At 41.7% G+C, this 22914-nt stretch overlaps 2 protein-coding genes across 23 annotated transcripts in view; both read left to right on the top strand.

The window, feature by feature from the left end:
- The window catches only part of LOC109878241 (uncharacterized), a 205849-nt gene that overhangs the window by 131868 nt on the left and 51067 nt on the right, over positions 1-22914 (top strand). For 18 of the 22 annotated variants that reach the window (XM_031820161.1, XM_031820149.1, XM_031820155.1 and 15 more), the window contains 6 exons: positions 6610-6942; positions 7053-7274; positions 7503-7844; positions 7946-8170; positions 9473-9805; positions 9916-10146. In XM_031820161.1, the coding sequence (XP_031676021.1) occupies positions 6610-6942; positions 7053-7274; positions 7503-7844; positions 7946-8170; positions 9473-9805; positions 9916-10146 (1686 nt within the window). Of the gene's footprint in view, positions 1-6609; positions 6943-7052; positions 7275-7502; positions 7845-7945; positions 8171-9472; positions 9806-9915; positions 10147-10732; positions 10997-11207; positions 11299-11486; positions 11527-11874; positions 11956-12156; positions 12250-12319; positions 13102-22914 lie in introns of those variants that run through there. The other 4 variants (XM_031820162.1, XM_031820169.1, XM_031820165.1 and 1 more) reach the window with 4 other exon arrangements.
- On the top strand, positions 2384-6058 carry LOC116371290 (uncharacterized). The gene is made up of 4 exons (XM_031820182.1): positions 2384-3069; positions 4289-4366; positions 4608-4955; positions 5119-6058. The coding sequence occupies exons 1-4, from the start codon at positions 3030-3032 to the stop codon at positions 5442-5444; spliced, it is 792 nt and encodes a 263-aa protein (XP_031676042.1). The 5' UTR covers positions 2384-3029; the 3' UTR covers positions 5445-6058.

Raw genomic sequence — 22914 nt, 5'->3', positions numbered from 1 at the left:
CAGACACACATCACTCAGACACACATCACTCAGACACACATCACTCAGACACACATCACTCAGACACACATCCCTCAGACACACATCACTCAGACACACATCACTCAGACACACATCACTCAGACACACATCACTCAGACACACATCACTCAGACACACATCACTCAGACACACATCACTCAGACACACATCACTCAGACACACATCACTCAGACACACATCACTCAGACACACATCACTCAGACACAATAAGACACAATAAGACACAATAAGACACAATAAGACACAATAAGACACAATAATCCCAGACAGACAGAAAGACAGACAGTTATATGGATGTCAGGGTTCACTTTGGGTCCGTTGTTCTGAAGATCAGAGAGCTGAAGACATCTCTTTCACACAAGCACACAGTGGATATACAGAGCAGCTTGCCTTGGCCTTGGCCTAATGACAGCTCACTGTTGTCTGTTGTTCCTAGCTAGCTAATGTTGGTAGCTAAAAGTAGGCTCACTAACTAGCTCACTAGTTAACTATGGGGTCTTGCTGTAATTCAGCAGCAGCGCATCATATTGTTCACAATCCAGTCCATTCAGAATAGCTGTGTGATGCAGAGAAATGCTAGTTTATTTAGGAAAAATCTTCATGTAGCTAACAAGCTAGCTGAGCTCACTTGTTCGCTCAATTGAAATGTCAGTTCAACATAAGTCCCAATATCACAGTGTTTCTATGTGCGTGCCTGGTTAGTTCTCTATACATTTTACTTTTTCAAATGTTATCTTACCTTCTATTTTGTATATTTTCATCAGACTACTGGGGACATATGAAGCCTGGAGGCTGCAGTAATGTTGAGATGTCAGTAGGGAGAGCTCTAGTCTAGAACACTGGAACCAAAGATACTCCCCTTTCATCTGTTCTGGAACCTTCAGTACCAGCTGATGAGGAGTGATGGGAATGGGTCACATGTTGTCTCTTGTAAAACATGTAGGTCCACTCCTCATATAAAGAAATGCAACTACAGTATTCTGACTTTAGACCATTTTCTATTTAGATACAGTAACATCCCTTATGTGACATGTTGTTGCTGCATGTTAATGCCCTGACTAGGCTACTTTAAAATGTGTCAACCACAGAACTCACACTTAGGCTACGCCTGCTTCTACTAACACTTACAGTAGACTACTTCATGTTTCCACGCAGTGACAGTACGTTGACTAACTGTTCATGACCTCTCCCCTTCACTTCACTCTGTAAGTACACTTGACGATATCTTGAAATATAGTTTTAGTTTTGATGTTTTTATCCAAACATCACATGACTTCCTGTATCTTTGTACTTGTTGGTTTATTTTGAACTGTGTTCTGGTTGTAACATCAGGGCCTGTATTCATAAAGTGTCTCAGACGGTCCATATAATTATGATCTAAAAGGCTAAACTGATCCCAGATCAGCTCTCCTACTCTGATACACTTTGTGAATACTGACCCTGGACTGTGTTTTGATGTGTTTAGTTTAGATCAGTTTATTCATTTACATGTTTAAAACATGATCAGTAGAGTATACCAGTAATACCCAGATCTCCATTCAATGTTCACTGTTTAACCGTTTAACAGTGTAAGTTTAACAGGGTCAAGTAGAACTGTGAGTGAGTGAGTGAGTGAGTGAGTGAGTGAGTGAGTGAGTGAGTGAGTGAGTGAGTGAGTGAGTGAGTGAGTGAGTGTGTGAGTGTGTGAGTGAGTGAGTGAGTGAGTGAGTGAGTGAGTGAGTGTAAATGTATTTTTACATATGAATCTGATTGTTGGATACAGAGTCATGACCAAAATTATTTGCACCCTTGACAAATACAGAGATATATTGTATGCTATAAAAAGATGGGGTGTACATTGTACATGTGGTTTCACATAAAGACTTGTGCATGCTGTTTTAAGAGCTCTGAGAGCAATACATTTTGAAAATGGCCTAAAGCATGACAGTAAGAGTGATTAAGTGGATTCTTCGTAAGAGCTTTAGGAGTAGTATAAACCTGAGACACAGTGATGGTGGTTGTGTATAGGAGTAGTATTAACATGAGACACAGTGATGGTGGGTTGTGTTTAGGAGTAGTATAAACCTGAGACACAGTGATGGTGGGTTGTGTATAGGAGTAGTATTAACATGAGACACCGTGATGGTGGGTTGTGTTTAGGAGTAGTATTAACATGAGACACAGTGATGGTGGGTTGTGTTTAGGAGTAGTATGAACCTAAGACACAGTGATGGTGGGTTGTGTTTAGGAGTAGTATTAACTTAAGACACAGTGATGGTGGGTTGTGTTTAGGAGTAGTATTAACCTAAGACACAGTGATGGTGGGTTGTGTTTAGGAGTAGTATTAACATGAGACAGTGATGGTGGGTTGTGTTTAGGAGTAGTATTAACATGAGACAGTGATGGTGGGTTGTGTTTAGGAGTAGTATTAACATGAGACAGTGATGGTGGGTTGTGGTTTTGTTGGTTTAGATGCACACACTCAGTGTCACTTCCCTGTTCTACTTTCCTATCTGTCCTCTCACAGACCTCCTGAATCATATCAGAAATCTATATCTGCACTCTAGACTATTCAGAATATGTTCCTCTGTGGCTCAGTTTGTAGAACATGGCTCAAAGACTGTACATTGCTTTTGATAAGTAAATGGCAATATGTATGGACAGCAGACTACAATAGACCACACAGTCAGTACAGCAGGCTATGGTGATGTTCAATCATGCCTCTCCTAGATACAGCTTCTACCAGTACTGTACAACAGAGGAGGCTGGTATACAGGAGGATGGGCTCATTATAATGGCTGGAATGACAGGAACATCATTCAATTTATTCCTATTTCTTCCCAAATGAATGAGGACATCATGAGGACTGGGGGCTGCAGTAATGTAGCGATGCCAGTAGGTGGAGCGCTAGTCTAGAACACTGAACCTTCAGTACCACTTTGATGCAGCTGATGAGGAGTGATGGTCATGGGTGTTTAAATGGAATGGGTTCTAATTGAATAACATCAATGAACTTTGACCTGTATATTCAGAACTCAGAAGGGCAAGGTAGGTCATTAAAATGATAATGTTATAAATAGTATAGTCAACACATTGTTTACATGGTTCTGTCTGTAGTATAAAAGACCACAGTGAAAATTGACACATTTTTTAAATAAAATAAATATATGCCCAGACTTGTCTTTTACACCATTTCTGTTCTATTACAGTAACAGCCCTTTTCTGGTGTGTTGGTCTGGTTGCCATGTTAATGTCTTTACTAAACAGGAAGGACAGTTCTGCATCCACTACTTGTGTTCTGACTGCTTTTATAAGGTTTCAACACTTACTTCTTGTTTTCACTCACTACCAGACAGTTGACTCACTGTACAAGACCTCTCCTCTTCACTTCACTCTGGAACTACTCTTGACAATATCTTGAAATATAGTTTTTGGTTATTTGTTTTTAGTCATTAGTCAAATACTTGAGGGTAATGTATAATTTGTGTGTGTGTGTGTGTGTGTGTGTGTGTGTGAGAGAGAGAGAGAGAGAGTGAAAGTCACTGGCTGTTTAGCCTCACAGCTTGAGGATAGGTGCTGTCATTGAACCTGGTGGTCATTCTTTAGTCACTGGCTGTTTAGCCTCACAGCTTGAGGATAGGTGCTGTCATTGAACCTGGTGGTCATTCTTTAGTCACTGGCTGTTTATCCTCACAGCTTGGGGATAGGTGCTGTCATTGAACCTGGTGGTCATTCTTTAGTCACTGGCTGTTTATCCTCACAGCTTGGGGATAGGAGCTGTCATTGAACCTGGTGGTCAGTCTTTAGGCTGCTGTACAGCTTGACGGACCGTAGAGGATTGAACATTTATCCTCCTATATTTGGGGTTCTGAGAATAAAACAGCTTCAGAACAATCAATGTAGAAATATGTGTTTACAGTTCTACACATCTGGTCAATAAGTGGTTGTTGTTTATGTTGTTTACAATGATGATGACTCCTGTATATATTAGTAACTCCTGTAATATTTATTTTTGCATCATGTCAGTTTAAGTAGACAGACATAGACAGACATGCAACACATCACACACATTACATACATAGTGCAATAGACTTACAGACAGACAGTATTCACATAGACAACCATATTGCACAATACAACACAACACAATATGAGCCTGGTTCATTTTCAGTAATGAGGTCCTGTACCCCAGTTACAGTTTCTACTTCAATGTATCAGGTGGAGTTAATCACCAGCTATAGAGTGAGTTGTTGTTCATGTTTCTAAGACTGCAGGGTGGGAGATGCAACAATGGTCTTGAGAACAGCAGGAAGTGTGTTGGTGGTCTTTCTCTGGTCTGTGACAGGTATGGTCTCATTCATAACTTATACGTTGGTCAATCTACAGACATTTGTATTACATTTGCTTGTGTTCTGTTAGGCATCTCCACTTCACTTTAAATAGTTATGTTTCACACCTCACTGAGTGATGATTATCTGTGGTTTCCAATTTGGCAACAAAGTGTGGACAAACCCTAAACAGTGTGAGTGTGAGCCAAATACCTTGTTCTAATTCTGATACCATTGTGATGTCTAACTGTGTTTCAGTGGTACTGGGTCAGGATGGCTGGAGTGTTACATACACCACTCAGAGTATCTGTACCTTGAAGGGGTCAACAGTGGATCTGTTCTGCTCTTACACATATCCCAGTGGTCATAAAGTCACAACAACCTTCTGGTTCACTAAAATGGAGGCTGGTATAGAACCTGAAGATCTAGGTCAGGACCCAGAGTATGCAGGTCATCTGGAGTATCATGGAGATAAGAAGAAAGAATGTACCCTGAAAATCACAGACTTGAGAGAGAGAGACTCAGCTACGTACAAGTTCAGATTACTAACAGATCAGGAAGGAGGGAAATATTCTGGAAGTCCTGGAGTCACTCTGTCTGTCACAGGTACAGTTACATTCAATATAGTTAAACTGTTGAATTTAATTTAGTTCAGGATAAATGTCTTGGTTTGTAGTTATCTCTGTATAACATAGGATTTCCTCCATCTTTGTATTAGAGTGACACGTCAGTGATAAAGGGATTTACAGTGATATTGTTTTTTCTCCAGGTCTTCAGGTGAAGGTGACTGGAGGACATCAGGACAAGACACTGACCTGTATCACCACCTGTACTCTGACTGACAACCCCACCTACATCTGGTACAAGAACGGACAACATCTAGATGAGAGCACCTCCCCCAAGTACAAATACTCAGTCTCCAATGACTATGAAGACAGTTACTCCTGTGCTGTAAAAGGCCATGAGGATCTCCACTCTCCTGCAGTTTGTGAGTGTTTATTTATTAAGGGACAGATTGACATTTACTGTGGGTCGGGACAGGACTGGTCTTCAAAGTTTAAAATATTTTCACATGACCCTCCCCTTGTACTGTAAAATAAATTGAACACCCTCCCCCTCATAGAATTAACTCAAAATCATGTTTACGAACACAAATAAGAATAACTGTAGCGACCTGCATTTATAAACGTGAATACCGACTGATCGATGCCACGCAGGGCTACGGGCCAGAAGGTTGAGGGTTCCCGACCACCACAGACAAGCTCACCCTGCCTGTTCTATTACACTGTGATCATATACAAAATATATGCAACACATTTTCCACCAACAGGTTTCTGTTCCAATGCAGCACACAGCCAATAAACAAAGCATACAGACTTCAGGCACTTCAATGTCATGGTTTGTGTTTTCAACACCACAATAAATAGACAATGTAAATCTGGACAAACAGAGAACACATCCCTCCCTACCTTGTAGTCTTACCCAGTATTGAAGGCTTGACAATCTCTGAATGTCATTCAACTTGTTGGTGTTTTGTAACTAATGTCTCTTTCCGTTCATCAAATGGCTGCTGCTCAGTTTGGATTGATTGACTGATTGATTTTATTTGTCAGTTAAAGAAATACATATATAAACCATATTATTTTAAGTGACCAGGATTGTTGTTTTAAAGGATTGTACAATAAAGTTGGGGACTTATATCCATTGTGGTCCCTGTGTTTTACATAAATACATATACAATTATACTGAACAAAAATATAAACGCAATGTGCAACAATTTCAACCATTTTACTGGGTTACATTTCATATAAGGTAATCAGTCAGTTGAAATACTGTATATTCATTAGGTCCTAATCTATGGATTTCACATGACTGGGCAGGGCCACAACCATGGGTGGGCTTGGGAGGGCATAGGCCCACCCACTGGGGAGCCAGGCTCAGCCAATCAGACTGAGGTTTTCCCAACAAAATGGCTTTATCACAGACAGAATTACTCCTCGGTTTCATCAGCTGTCTGGGTGGCTGTTCTCAGATGATCCTGCAGGTGAAGAAGCCGGATGTGGAAATCCTGGACTGAATGTAAAAAAACACACAATCCTCCCCTAAACAAAAACTAAATAAATCCCTAATACATCACTGTAAAACTGTATACAATGTATATCTGTGTTGGTTTCATTTTGTAATATGAGAAATGTTAGCATTTCTAGATAGAACTGAGAATACAATCTAGCTGACCTCTTGTTATGTCACTGTGTTTCAGGTGTTCAGGGTCAGAGCTGCAACAGAGTGACTTACACCAAGAGGAGAATCTGTGTCTTGAAGGGGTCAACAGTGGACATATCCTGTACTTATGTTGGTTATTATTACGCCACATCATCATTCTGGTTTAGAAGTGATAAGTCGACACCTGAAGACCTAACCACAGACCCAGGGTATGCAGGTCGTGTGGAGTACACTGGAACATACAGAGGTCCCTTCACCCTGAGAATCACAGATCTGAGAGAGGAGGACTCAGCTGAGTATCGCTTCACTTTTAAAGCAAACAACATTGAATGGGGTCATAGTTTCCCAGGAACAAGTCTGTCTGTCACAGGTAATACTACACTGTATGATACAACTGTAAATCATAATGAATTACAGGATGAATATATGAACCATCCTGTTAACACAGAGGTGTATGTGGTTTTATACATATTGTTTCAGGTCTGCAGGTGAAGGTGACTCCTGCTGCAGAGGGACAGAAGACACTGACCTGTATCACCACCTGTACTCTGACTGACAACCCCACCTACATCTGGTACAAGAACGGACAACGTCTAGATGAGAGCACCTCCCCCCAGTACAAAGACTCAGTCTCCAGTAACTATGGAGACAGTTACTCCTGTGCTGTAAATGGCCACGATAATCTCCATTCTCCTGCAGTGTGTGAGTATGAATGAAACTAGTATTTTATGTGGTATCATTTGGAACAAATAAGAATGGTTTTAATTTCTCTGTCAATATTCTTAACTAGATATATTGGAATGATAAACAGTTTTATAGATGTATGTCAATATATATATTGTTTATTATTCAAAATGAACCTGTCCAATACATCTAAAACATTGAGTCTCATTTTGGTTTCAGGAATTGATCAGTTACATTTTGTTTCAGGTGTTGTGGGTGAGAGCTGTATGAATGTGACTTACACCCATCAGAGTATCTGTGCTTTGAAAGGGTCAACAGTGGACATATCCTGCTTTTACACACATCCCAGTTGGTATAACGTCACAGAAGTGTCCTGGTTCAACAAATGGGAGTCTGGTGTCACTAAAGACCTGAGCCTGAACCCAGAGTATGTAGATCGTGTGGAAAACCATCGACAAACAGAAAAGGACTCCACCCTGAGAATCACAGACCTGAGAGAAAGTGACTCAACTGAGTACAAGTTCAGATTTACAACTGATAAGGCAAGATGGGGGTACAGCTTCCCTGGAACATCTTTGACTGTCACAGGTAACACTGCACATTATAAAGGTTTGAAGAGTCATGATGTTAATAATTAACTCAAACCAATTCTGAACCATATACTCTTTTTTTGCTCTCCTTTAATTCAGGTTCTCAGGTGGAGGTGACTCCTAAATGGAGGTCAGAGTATAAGACACTGTCCTGTAGCACCACCTGTACTCTGACTGACAACCCCATCTATATCTGGTACAAGAACGGACAACATCTAGATGAGAGCACCTCCCCCCAGTACAAAGACCCAGTCTCCAGTAACTATGAAGACAGTTACTCCTGTGCTGTAAAAGGCCATGAGGATCTCCTCTCTCCTGCAGTTTGTGAGTGTTTATTTATTAATAAGGGACAGATTGAAATTTACTGTGGAACGGGACGGGACTGGTCTTCAAAGTGTACATTTTTTCACTTGACCCTCCCCTTGTACTTTAAAATAAATTGAACACCCTCCCCCTCATAGAATTAACTCAAAATAATATTTTCGACCACAAATCAGAATAACTGTAGCGACCTGCATTTATAAACGTGAATACCGACTTTGCCACTTTAGCCTGCTTTTGTGGCCTGATCGATGCCACGCAGGGCTACGGGCCAGAAGGTTGAGGGTTCCCGACCACCACAGACAAGCTCAACCTGCCTGTTCTATTACACTGTGATCATATACAAAATATATGCAACACATTTTCCACCAACAGGTTTCTGTTCCAATGCAGCACACAGCCAATAAACAAAGCATACTGACTTCAGGCACTTCAATGTCATGGTTTGTGTTTTCAACACCACAATAAATAGACAATGTAAATCTGGACAAACAGAGAATACATCCCTCCCTACCTTGTAGTCTTACCCAGTATTGAAGGCCTGACAATCTCTGAATGTCATTCAACTTGTTGGTGTTTTGTAACTAATGTCTCTTTCCGTTCATCAAATGGCTGCTGCTCAGTTTGGATTGATTGACTGATTGATTTTATTTGTCAGTTAAAGAAATACATATATAAACCATATTATTTTAAGTGACCAGGATTGTTGTTTTAAAGGATTGTACAATAAAGTTGGGGACTTATATCCATTGTGGTCCCTATGTTTTACATAAATACATATACAATTATACTGAACAAACATATAAACGCAACGTGCAACAATTTCAACCATTTTACTGAGTTACAGTTCATATAAGGTAATCAGTCAGTTGAAATACTGTATATTCATTAGGTCCTAATCTATGGATTTCACATGACTGGGCAGGGTCACAACCATGGGTGGGCTTGGGAGGGCATAGGCCCACCCACTGGGGAGCCAGGCCCAGCCAATCAGACTGAGGTTTTCCCAACAAAATGGCTTTATCACAGACAGAATTACTCCTCGGTTTCATCAGCTGTCTGGGTGGCTGTTCTCAGATGATCCTGCAGGTGAAGAAGCCGGATGTGGAAATCCTGGACTGAATGTAAAAAAACACACAATCCTCCCCTAAACAAAAACTAAATAAATCCCTAATACATCACTGTAAAACTGTATACAATGTATATCTGTGTTGGTTTCATTTTGTAATATGAGAAATGTTAGCATTTCTAGATAGAACTGAGAATACAATCTAGCTGACCTCTTGTTATGTCACTGTGTTTCAGGTGTTCAGGGTCAGAGCTGCAACAGAGTGACTTACACCAAGAGGAGAATCTGTGTCTTGAAGGGGTCAACAGTGGACATATCCTGTACTTATGTTGGTTATTATTCCACCACATCATCATTCTGGTTTAGAAGTGATAAGTCGACCCCTGAAGACCTAACCACAGACCCAGGGTATGCAGGTCGTGTGGAGTACACTGGAACATACAGAGATCCCTTCACCCTGAGAATCACAGATCTGAGAGAGGAGGACTCAGCTGAGTTTCGCTTCACTTTTAAAACAAACAACATTGACTGGGGTCATAGTTTCCCAGGAACAAGTCTGTCTGTCACAGGTAATACTACACTGTATGATACAACTGTAAATCATAATGAATTACAGGATAAATATATGAACCATCCTGTTAACACAGAGGTGTATGTGGTTTTATACATATTGTTTCAGGTCTGCAGGTGAAAGTGACTCCTGCTGCAGAGGGACAGAAGACACTGACCTGTATCACCACCTGTACTCTGACTGACAACCCCACCTACATCTGGTACAAGAACGGACAACGTCTAGATGAGCCCACTTCCCAACAATACTCTAGTAATACCCTAGTAGTGTTGGGTCATTCTGCGGACAGTTACTCCTGTGCTGTAGAACACCATGAGGACCTCCACTCTCCTGCAGTGTGTAAGTATGAATTAATCTACTATTTTACTTAGAAAGCATCAAAAACTTTACATCAATGAGAAGAGTATTACTGCTTTATCTCTACATATTCATCATTACATAGAAATGACAGACAATGTCATAGATATATGCATGTCTATAGTGACAATGTTCAGTACCTCAGACACTTGAAGAATAGTTTAGTAGAGACACTCAAGTCCTAAAGTGTATTATTATTGTTCATGTTTTGTGTAAGTGAGAGTTTTAGATAAGTGAGTGATAGTTTTAGTTTAGTGAGTGATAGTTTTAGTAAGTGAGTGATAGTTTTAGTAAGTGATAGTTTTAGATAAGTGAGTGATAGTTTTAGTAAGTGATAGTTTTAGATAAGTGAGTGATAGTTTTAGTAAGTGATAGTTTTAGATAAGTGAGTGATAGTTTTAGTGAGTGATAGTCTTAGATAAGTGAGTGATAGTTTTAGTAAGTGATAGTTTTAGTAAGTGATAGTTTTAGATAGTTCTCTGACTTTAGATATGATTTATTTTTGACATGACGTCATTTGAGGTAGTATACTACAGTCCTGACCCTCTGACATATTCTCCTTTACTAGATGCTCCAAGGAACACCTCAGTGTCAGTCAGTCCCTCTGGTGAAATAGTGGAGGGCAGTTCAGTGACTCTGACCTGCAGCAGTGATGCCAACCCACCTGTGGACAAATACACCTGGTACAAGAAGAACGTAACCTCACCAAAAGCATCAGGACAGAGTTACAGCATCATTAACATCAGCTCTGAGGACAGAGGAGAATATTACTGTGAGGCCCAGAATGGAAGAGGATCTATGAACTCTACAGCTCTGATGATCATTGTAGCAGGTAAAGTTTCATCTTCAATACTTCAATACAAAATGATGTTCAATAAGAAATGATGTTTCAAGGTATCTTCTTCTAGTTTGCCTCATTACACATTGGTTTATAACTATACATAGGCTTCTATATACAAGTATTACATTAATGTCCTGTATTGCTGTATATTCGTTTTCACTTCATAATAACATGTACTCATATCATCCATTTTTTATTTTAGGGAAACAGACCTCAGTTCTGACTGCAGCTGTAGGAATCATAGTGGTTGTTCTGGTTCTCATCCTCTGTCTCTCTGGACTCATGTGTTTCAGGTGAGTAAAGAAGGAAAACTGATATTTGTATTATTCCTTCACCTTAACACTCTGATTTGTTACAAACTTAATTCATTCATAAATGTATTTATTTGCCCAACGCCCTTAACTGCTAAACTGTATTAGTAACATATCAACTTCCACTAGAGGTCAGTAGAGAGCAGAACTCACTCTGTCCCTCTTTACAGGAGTTTCACAGGAGGAAGTGATGCGTCAACAGACACACAGGTGATTATATCAGTTATTAGTTACACCATGGCACCCCCCCCCCCCCCGTGTAGTGTTAGGGCAAAAAACAAAACGTGCACCCAGAGGGAGCCCCAGCTCCGAGTTTGGGAAACCCTGAGTTACAACTAATTTACTGTTTCACTACAGTCTCTTTGATACTATTTTCATTGTTTTCTCTCTCTCTCTCTCTCTCTCTCTCTCTCTCTCTCTCTCTCTCTCTCTCTCTTTCTCTCTCTCTCTCTCTCTCTCTCTCTCTCTCTCTCTCTCTCTCTCTCTCTCTCTCTCTTTCTCTCTCTCTCTCTCTCTCTCTCTCTCTCTCTCTCTCTCTCTCTCTCTCCCTCTCCACAGAGTGTCCGCCCTGACTGTAACAGTGACACGTACACAGGTCTGAACATGAGGACCATGTCCCCTGACTACGACACTCTGGCAGTAAGTCTCTTATAATACATTTGGATTGTTTGTGTTTTATACAGTACTTTAATGTGTTTATAGAAAATGATGGAAAGACTGTTTCAAAGAACACATGCATTTCCTCTCTCTCTCCCTCTCCTACTCTCCCTATATCTTTCCCTCTCAATATATATCTTTCCCTCTCTCTTTCTCACTCTCTCTCTCTCTTTCTGTCCACAGAATGTCCATGCTGACCCTAACAGTGACCCCAACAGTGACATGTACACACCTCTGAACATGAAGACCATATCACCAGAGTATGACACCCTGGCAGTAAGTGTGTGTGTGTGTCCATAAACATTTTAGTGGGAGTGTAAATTGCTAATTCAGTATCTTCTTTCAGAATGTGAGGGGACCCTCCCACTGAAGAGAACCACCACAGAACCTGCACTGAAGAGAACCACCACAGAACCTGGACTGAAGGAAAGTACCTCAGAACATCAACTGAAGAGAACCACCACAGATCCTTTACTGAAAAGAACCACCACAGAACCTGGACTGAAGAGAATCACCACAGAAGCTGGACTGAAGAGATTCACCACAGAAGCTGGACTAAAGAGCTACGGTTCCAATCCAAAGCCAGGCCTCACCTCTATTCTCTTGCAACCATATCTAGATGGTTTTCCAGACCATGAACTTTAGCTTTGAGTAAATGGTGGAATATATTTGTAATGTTCTTATTATGATGATAAATGGGATGGGTTATGCTGCTGCTTTTTTTCAATGGGATTTTCCCATTTCCATATTTTTTCTTGTGTCCCAATCTGTTTCCTATCTGTAGTTTAAGATGACATTTCTGATCTGTTTCTATGGGGTTTTGCCATATACAGATGTTTTATAACATCAATAGTACTACTTTCCTCAGTAACTAATGTGGATAATATTGATAACAGCTTTCTATTATTTTTGTAGCTTTTGGGCCAAGTTTCTCCTGATGTGTTTAATGATTTACTTTGTATTGCTGTCAGACATTATTACTTATTTGTATGTTTTATATTACGTAATCCTATATTGTTTTCTTTCATAAAAAGAAATGTAATCAGTACATTACATACATTTAAGCATTTGCAGTTTTTTACATGTTATATTAATTATAATTGTATATTAAAAACATGTGTCTGTCTCTCTGTCTGTCTCCCCGCCATAGTATATACAGACTGCACTACCAGACCCCACCACAAGGGGCATAGTATATACAGGCTGCACTACCAGACCCCACCACAGGGGCATAGTATATACAGACTGCACTACCAGACCCCACCACAGGGGGCATAGTATACACAGACTGCACTACCAGACCCCACCACAGGGGGCATAGTATATACAGACTGCAGTACCAGACCCCACCACAAGGGGCATAGTATATACAGGCTGCACTACAAGACCCCACCACAGGGGCATAGTATATACAGACTGCACTACCAGACCCCACCACAGGGGGCATAGTATATACAGACTGCACAACCAGACCCCACCACAGAGGCATAGTATATACATACTGCACTACCAGACCCCACCACAGGGGCATAGTATACACAGACTGCACTACCAGACCCCACCACAAGGAGCATAGCCACTATTACAGGAGTTTGATTTCTGATTTAATCAAGACACTTCAACAATAAAGAAATACATGCTGTACATCTAACATTGATTTACTGTGAGGTTTAGCTACAATGTTTCCTGATGGAGGACCTCTCCTCCCCTCATGACTCCAGTGGTGGACCTCTCCTCCCCTCAGGATTCCAGTCATGGACCTCTCCTCCCCTCAGGATTCCAGTGTTGTACCTCTACTCCCCTCATGATTCCAGTGTTGGACCTTTCCTCCCCTCAGGATTCCAGTGTTGGACCTCTCCTCTCCTCAGGACTCCAGTGTTGGATCTCTCCTCCCCTCATGACTCCAGTGGTGGACCTTTCCTCCCCTCAGGATTCCAGTGTTGGACCTCTCCTCCCCTCAGGACTCCAGTTGTGGACCTCTCCTCCCCTCACGACTCCAGTGTTGTACCTCTTCTCCCCTCGTGACTCCAGTTGTGGATCTCTCCTCCCATCATGACTTCAGTGGTGGACCTCTCCTCTCCTCATGACTCCAGTGGTGGACCTCTCCTCTCCTCATGACTCCAGTGGTGGACCTCTCCTCCCCTCAGGACTCCAGTTGTGGACCTCACCTCCCCTCGTGACTCCAGTTGTGGATCTCTCCTCCCCTCAGGACTTCAGTGGTGGACCTCTCCTCCCATCATGACTTCAGTGGTGGACCTCTCCTCTCCTCCCCTCAGGACTCCAGTGATGGACCTCTCCTCTCCTCCCCTCAGGACTCCAGTGATGGATCTCTCCTCTCCTACCCTCAGGACTCCAGTGGTGGACCTCTCCTCTCCTCTCCTCAGGACTCCAGTGGTGGATCTCTCCTCTCCTCTCCTCAGGACTCCAGTGGTGGACCTATCCTCTCCTCTCCTCAGGAATCCAGTGGTGGACCTCTCCTCTCCTCTCCTCAGGACTCCAGTGGTGGACCTCTCCTCTCCTCAGGACTCCAGTGATGGATCTCTCCTCTCCTCAGGACTCCAGTGGTGGACCTCTCCTCTCCTCATGACTCCAGTGGTGGACCTCTCCTCCTCTCAGGACTCCAGTTGTTCACCTCTCCTCTCCTCAGGACTCTAGTAGTGGACCTCTCCTCCCTCTCAGGACTCCAGTAGTTGACCTCTCATCCCCTCATGACTCCAGTGGTGGACCTCTCCTCCCTCGGGACACCAGTGGTGGACCTCTCCTCCCCTCAGGACTCTACTGGATGTGTATGTTTAACTCTGGCTATCATACCTGGGTTGTTAGTGTGACTCTAGACCATGCTAGCCCACTGAGCTAAAGTGTAGACATTAGCTCCTGTTCACTAACATGAATCTCCAGGTCTAAGACAAGGTTATCTCATCATTACAGACCAGCTTCGTTCACTGAAATCACACCCAGTCTGTTGTTTGCTTATTCCACATCTAAATTATACATACTTTAATGTGAGTCTATATACCTACAGCTATAGACTGTCCAAAATAGCACCCTATTCCTACATAGTGCACTATTTTCTACCAGAGCCTCATAGTCACGGTCAAACAGTGCACTGTGTAGGGGATAGGGTGCCATTTAGGTCACATTCATAATGTTGGGTTGTTGTAAGGTTGCTGTAATGGATTTATTCTGACCATGGTCCTTCCCTACCTCAGGTCCCCCTGTCCCTCTCTCTGGGAGGGGGACGTCACCATGGACCTCACTGAGAAACACATATTGGACCTTTTCAAAACGTATGACCATCATGCCCCATTTCTATCTGTTTTAGTTCTGTATCTGCATCTCTAACTACATGTTAGTTAACAGACGCTCTTATCCAGAGAGACTTACAGGAGTAAGTAGGGTTAAGTGCTTTGCTCAAGGGCACACTGGCTGTTTTTTTCTCACCTAGTTGGCTCAGGTATTTGAACCAGCAACCTTTCTGTTATTGGCCCAACACTCATAACCACTAGTCTACCTGCACAACCACTGCTTAGGCTTCTCTTGCTGTGAGTTTCTTTGTTTCTGACATGGTGTGATAATCATCAAGGTACATAACATTAACACTTTAAATGGTTCACTCAAAATGGCCGCCGGTCCCCCATTCTAGTACTATTACATTTATCTCTGTCTGCTGAGTTGGAATGAGAATCATCATTATTGTACATTCTAATACTATTACATTTATCTCTGTCTGCTGAGTTGGAATGAGAATCTTTGTTGTTGTACATTCTAATTCAATGTCCTTTACTGTAGGTGTGGGGAGATGGAGTATCATTGTTCTGCATGAGATTATGTGCCTTTTGTCAACTTCAAGAATGCCAACATGGCCGCTGTCGCCTTAGAGAGGCTCCAGGTGAGTGGTGGGATGAAACATAATGCTGTCTAAATGCCTTCAACTATGTGAGATGTGCTTTCAATTATTTAGCTTAAACTTTAGAAGTTTATACTTTTGGGAAAATGCTATTGGTTCCATTGTACTATTGGGACAATGCTTATTAGTCCCATTATGAGTGGACCACAGTCCCAACGCTTGCAGGTATCCACTGATTCATTTCAAACCACTCATTGTTGATTTCCAACTTGTTGTGTAATATTCATGTCCATTGGCCGATGAGCACCGATACGTTTTCTCTCAAATTTCTCTTCATATGACAAGGATTGAAAAGGATTTGCCAGTAGATTGCCGACTTGATGCATGAAGATGACTGCTTGTCCAGCTTGTCTAGCTAAGATTTTGAAAGTATGATGTGGACATGATCAGTCCAATCAAAGCTATGGGTTTTTAACTTGATTTGACGCCATTTTAGGCCAACGACCTTGAGCCTTCTTGGATGGGCACTTCTAATGTAAATATATGGCACCACCTAAATTGCCTGAAATTTTTTAGTTCTCCCTGTAGATTTTGTGGTGACGTAGTGTCCCCATGAGTGACAGAACACTGAGCCAATCACAGCGCGACTAGAGAACATTACCCACGCCTACGCTCCTCATTTTCCGCTGGCTGCCCCACCACCACTGAAAGCTATAAGCTTTGCTGAAACAACTGCATTTTGGAGCTGCCTTCCTAAAGAAAACAAAAAAAGAGGCCATGATTGTATGCGGCTTTATTAACTCAATGATTATTTTTTTTACATTGTTTGTAAACTGATATTTGAGACATAGTAATGCCAAAATAACATGCAAAACAGGCAACATTTCTTTAGTTAAACAGGTGGGGCTCAAAACAGGTGGGGCTCTGCCCTGAATGACGGTCACCATTGGTTAGCCCTATATATTGGGGCAGGTAGCGTTCTCCAGGCACCCGCTAAACCCAGATTTGTCCATCGGACTGCCAGATGGTGAAACATGATTTATCAATCCAGACAACACGTTTCTACTGCTCCAGAGTCCAATGTCTGCTTTACACCACTGCAGCTGACGCCTGGCATTGAACATGGTGAGCTTAGGCTTGAGTGTGGCTGCTCGGCCATGGAAACCCATTTCCTGAAGCTCCGGACTAACAGTTCTTGTGCTGAAGTTGCTTCCAGAGGAAGTTTGGAACTCAGTAGTGAGTGTTGCAACCGAGGACAGACAATTGTTAAGCGCTAAGCGTTTCAGCACACGGCCTGTTCTGTGAACTTGTGTGGCCTATGACTTCGAGGCTGAGCTTTTGTTGCTCCTATTCGTTTCCACTTGACAATAACAGCACTTACAGTTGACCGGGGCAGCTCTAGCACTGAAGAAATTTGATAAACCTTGATAAGGTGGCATTCTATGACGGTGCCGTGTTGCAAGTCACTGAGCTCTTCAGTAAAGCCATTCTACTCCCAATGTTTGTTAACAGAGATTGCATGGCCGTGTGCTCGATTTTCCATATGTCAGCTTAGTAGAATCCCCCCAAACGGCTTAGACTTTTAGAGGTACAGAAACCCAGTGTCAGAGGGAGCAATGACCAGCACCTAGACACATAAATCACATCAAATTGTATTTGTCACATGCTCCGAATACAACAGGTGTAGACCTTACTGTGAAATGATTACTGACAAGAGCTTAACTAACAATGCTTTTTTATGTACGAAAATATTTTTGTATTATAAAAATACAAAATATATATGTATAAAAAAATCACACAATAAAATATCAATAATGAAGCAATAACCAATTACATGAAATACTATTCATGGTCATTTTCCAAAAACACACAATAGGACAATAATCCCAGACAGACAGACAGACTTAGTTATATACATGTCAGGGTTCACTTTGGGTCCGTTGTTCTGAAGATCAGTGAGCTGAACACAGCTCTTTCACACAAGAACACAGTGGATATACAGAGCAGCTTGCCTTGGCCTTGGCCTAATGACAGCTCACTGTTGTCTGTTGTTTCTAGCTAGCTAGCTAACTACGATAGCTAAATGTTAGGTAACTAACTAGCTCACAAGCTAACTATAGGGTCTTGCTGTAATTCAGCGGCAGCATATCATATTGTTCACAATCCAGTCCATTCAGAGTAGCTGAGTGATGCACAAAAATGCTTGTTTATCACTGAATAACAGCCACTTCATGTAGCTAACATGCTAGCTGAGCTCACTAGTTCACTCAATTCAAACACAAGTTCAATATAACTCCCAATAACACAGTATTTTCACATGTGTGCCTGGTTTATTCTATATATATATATTTACATTTTCAAATGTTATTTAATCTTAAAATGTGTGTATCTTCATTGGACTAGTAGGGACATATGAAGCCTGGAGGCTGCAGTAATGTTGAGATGTCAGTAGGGAGAGCTCTAGTCTAGAACACTGGAACCAAAGATACTCCCCTTTCATCTGTTCTGGAACCTTCAGTACCAGCTGATGAGGAGTGATGGGAATGGGTCACATTTTGTCTCTTGTAAAACATGTAGGTCCACTCCTCATATAAAGAAATGCAACTACAGTATGCTGACTTTAGACCATTTTCTATTTAGATACAGTAACATCCCTTATGTGACATGTTGTTGCTGCATGTTAATGCCCTGACTAGGCTACTTTAAAATGTGTCAACCACAGAACTCACACTTAGGCTACGCCTGCTTCTACTAATACTTACAGTAGACTACTTCTTGTTTCCACGCAGTGACAGTAAGTTGACTAACTGTTCAAGACCTCTCCCCTTCACTTCACTCTGTAAGTACACTTGACAATATCTTCAAATATAGTTTTAGTTTTGATGTTTTTATCCAAACATCACATGGCTTCCTGTATCTTTGTACTTGTTGGTTTATATTGAACTGTGTTCTGGTTGTAACATCAGGGCCTGTATTCATAAAGTGTCTCAGACGGTCCATATAATTATGATCTAAAAGGCTAAACTGATCCCAGATCAGCTCTCCTACTCTGATACACTTTGTGAATACTGACCCTGGACTGGGGTTTCATGTGTTTAGTTTAGTTCAGTTTATTCATTTACATGTTTAAAACATGATCAGTAGAGTATACCAGTAATACCCAGATCTCCATTCAATGTTCACTGTTTAACCGTTTAACAGTGTAAGTTTAACAGGGTCAAGTATAACTGTGAGTGAGTGAGTGAGTGAGTGAGTGAGTGAGTGAGTGAGTGAGTGAGTGAGTGAGTGAGTGAGTGAGTGAGTGAGTGAGTGAGTGAGTGAGTGAGTGAGTGAGTGAGTGAAAATGTATTTTTACATATGAATCTGATTGTTGGATACAGAGTCATGACCAAAATGATTTGCACCCTTGACAAATACAGAGATATATTGTATGCTATAAAAAGATGGGATGTACATTGTACATGTGGTTTCACATAAAGACTTGTGCATGCTGTTTTAAGAGCTCTGAGAGCAATACATTTTGAAAATGGCCTAAAGCGTGACAGTAAGAGTGATTAAGTGGATTCTTCGTAAGAGCTTTAGGAGTAGTATAAACCTGAGACACAGTGATGGTGGTTGTGTATAGGAGTAGTATTAACATGAGACAGTGATGGTGGGTTGTGTTTAGGAGTAGTATTAACATGAGACACAGTGATGGTGGGTTGTGTTTAGGAGTAGTATAAACCTGAGACACAGTGATGGTGGTTGTGTACAGGAGTAGTATTAACATGAGACACAGTGATGGTGGGTTGTGTTTAGGAGTAGTATTAACATGAGACACAGTGATGGTGGGTTGTGTTTAGGAGTAGTATTAACATGAGACACAGTGATGGTGGGTTGTGTTAAGGAATAGTATTAACATGAGACACAGTGATGGTGGGTTGTGTTTAGGAGTAGTATTACACTGAAGCTCTGTCAGAGTGACCATCGAGTTCTTGGTCACCTACCTGACCAAGGCCCTTCTCCTCCGATTGCTCTTCCATTATAGAATGATGGAGGCCACTGTGTTCTTGGGGACCTTCAATGCTGCAGACATGTTTTGTACCCTTCCCCAGATCTTTGCCTCGACCCAATCCTGTCTCGGAGCTCTACAGACAATTCCTTCGCGGTCATGGCTTGTATTTTTCTCTGACATGCATAGTCAACTGTGGGACCTTATACAGACAGGAATTTACCACAGGTGGACTCCAATCACATGTTAAGGACGATCAATGGAAACATGATACACCTGAGCTCAATTTCGAATCTCATAACAAATGTTATGAATACTTGTGTTAAAAAACACGTTTTTGTTTTGTCTTTATGGTGCATCCTGTGTAGAATGAGGGAAATTGTTTATTTAATCCATTTTAGAATAAGGTTGTAACGTAACAAAATGTATAAATAGGTAAAGGGGTCTGAATACTTACACTGTATAAATGTTTTGAGGGAAATAGTGACACAAGGAATAAATACAGAGTGAATAACGAATATCAATAACGAGTAAAAATAACTGTTTCACAGTACAGAGTTGATGTGCAGGGGTACGAGGTAATGAGGTGTTTGTGTACATACATATAAGGGAAAGGGGGATACCTAGTCAGTTGCACAACTGAATGCATTCAACTGAAATGTGTCTTCTACATTTAACTCAACCCCTCTGAATCAGAGAGGTGCGCGGGGCTGTGTTAATGGACGTAATCGATGCACGGGAGCAGTTGTTGTTGTGGGTTAACTGCCTTGATCAAGGGCAGAACTGCAGAATTTACTGCTTTTGCCAGTTCAGGAAGTCAAAACAGCAACCTTTACTGGCCCAACGCTCTTAACCACTAGGCTACCTGCTGCCCCATAGAGAGGGGTATAGTGACTAGGCATCAGGATAGAATATAGACTAAGTGAGCATAGAAGTAATTTACTGTAGCTCGTCTGGTGGACTTGTGTCGCTGGGCAGCTTGCGGCTGGATTTCCCTTTGTAATCCATGATAGTTTGCAAGCACAGCCACATGCTTCTCGCTTCAGAGCCAGCATAGTAGGATTCAGCCTTAGTCCTGTATGGACGCGTTTCCGGTTTGATTGCTCATCGGAGGTTGTAGCAGAATTTCTTTAACCGTCCGGATTAGCGTCCCGTTCCTTGAAAGCGGAAGCTCCAGCCTTTAGCTCTGTGCAGATGTTGCCTGTAATCCATGGCTTCTGGTTGGTACGTCTGTAGGTCACTGTGGTGACCATGTCGGCGATGCTCTTATTAATGAAGTGGTGAATGACGTGGTCAATTTCTCAATGTTATTGGATGAATCCCGGAACATATTCTAGTCTGTGCTAGTGAAACAGTCCTGTAGCTGAGCATCCACCTGATCGGACCACTTCTGTATTGAGCGTGTCTCTGGTACGTCCTGTTTGTTTTTGCTTGTAGGCAGGAAGCAGGAGGATAAAGATATGGTCTGATTTGCCAAAAGGGGAGGGCTTTTTATGCATGTTTAGAGTATAGGTGAACTAGAGTTTTGTTGCCCCTAGTTGCAACAAAAACAGGTGAGGTTCAAAAAGGAGGAGCACAGGTGAGGTTGAAAAAGAGGAGCACCCTTTTTGGTTCTAGATATAATTATTTTTGGTTCCAGGTAGAACCTTTTTGTGTTCCATGTAGAACCCTCTGTGGAAAGGGTTCTACATGGAATCCAAAAATGTTCTACCTGGAAAGATAAAGGGTTCTTCAAAGTGTTATCCTATGTGGAGAGCCAAATAACCCTCTAAGGTTCCAAATAGCACCATTTGTTTTCTAAGAGCGTAGACAAATCAACAAGATGTATATCCATGTCCTCGTTCAACCACGACTCTGAGAAACATATATTACAGTTATTCAGGTCCTGTTGACAGGAGAGTCTCGAGCTCTTCCAGTTTGTTGGTCTATTTGGGGGTCTATTTGATGACCGACGTAATCTCGTCAGGATGCCTGCTCGCTTGACTCTCTGTTGCCGGGGATCAGGGTCTGGTCCGGAGTAAGCAGAATGTCCAAAGTTGTAACAGAATATATAGTGGCTAATACTACTATAGACATCAGTGTTTGTGTGTTAAATGTGACTTGGTCAAGTACTAGCCAGTGTTGTGTTTCATTAGTTAATTATGTTGTTATTGACCCAACATTATTGAGGACATTATTATTAGGTACCAGTACTAAACACAATGGCCAACAGTGTGTGTACCAAATGGCACCCTATTCCCTAAATAGTGTACTACTTTTAACCAGGGCACATAGGGTGCCATTTGGGACACATTCAGTGTAACAGAATATCACCGTGGCATTATATTACTGCCAAAATGCATATAAGGACATAGTTTGAAGAGAGGAGGCTGCAGTAATGTTGAGATGCCAGTAGGAGGAGCTCTTGTCTAGAACACTGGAACCTTCAGTAGCACTATGATGCAGCTGATGAGGAGTGATGGGATTTAGTCACATTTTGCCTGTTTTAAAATGTAGGTCCACTCCTCAACATAAGAAATATAACTGTGCTGACTTTCGTCCATTTTCAAGTTACACTGAAATGCTTCCTATTCACAAGAGACCTCACCATACATAGAATGATGCAGTACTAAACCACAGTCCAAGTATAGCCGTGTGTGTGTGTGTGTGTTTGTGTTTGTATGGTTTTACTATCCTTGTGTGGACCAGACGCCCTGACAAGGACTGTAAAAACAAAGTTGGACAAGTGGGTGCATTTCACAGGTCCCCACAAGTAACAAGGCTATTTTTGGGATTAGGATCAAGAGTTAGGTTTAGGTTTAGAGGTTAAGGTTAGGATTATATTAGGGTTAGTGGTTAGGTAAAACATATTACTGTCCTGGACTGTTTTGGTCCAAACACAACATTTTGTCTGTGTTTGTCATTAGTTTACTCCAATTAGAGGAGAGGAGGTAGGGTAAGGGGAAAATAATAAAGATTCAGATTGTTTAATAGTCACATGCACAGGGTTGCAGGTGTAATTGCAGGGTACAGTGATAATCTTAGGCTTGGAGCTCCAACATGCAGGACTAGTGAAATAACGCTCAGTCCTTTGACGATAAACGCGAATGTGACCATCAACCCT

Source organism: Oncorhynchus kisutch, unplaced genomic scaffold (genome assembly GCF_002021735.2).
Source record: "Oncorhynchus kisutch isolate 150728-3 unplaced genomic scaffold, Okis_V2 scaffold3072, whole genome shotgun sequence".
Classification (NCBI taxonomy): domain Eukaryota; kingdom Metazoa; phylum Chordata; class Actinopteri; order Salmoniformes; family Salmonidae; genus Oncorhynchus; species Oncorhynchus kisutch.
This window is presented reverse-complemented; position numbering and strand designations above follow the sequence as displayed.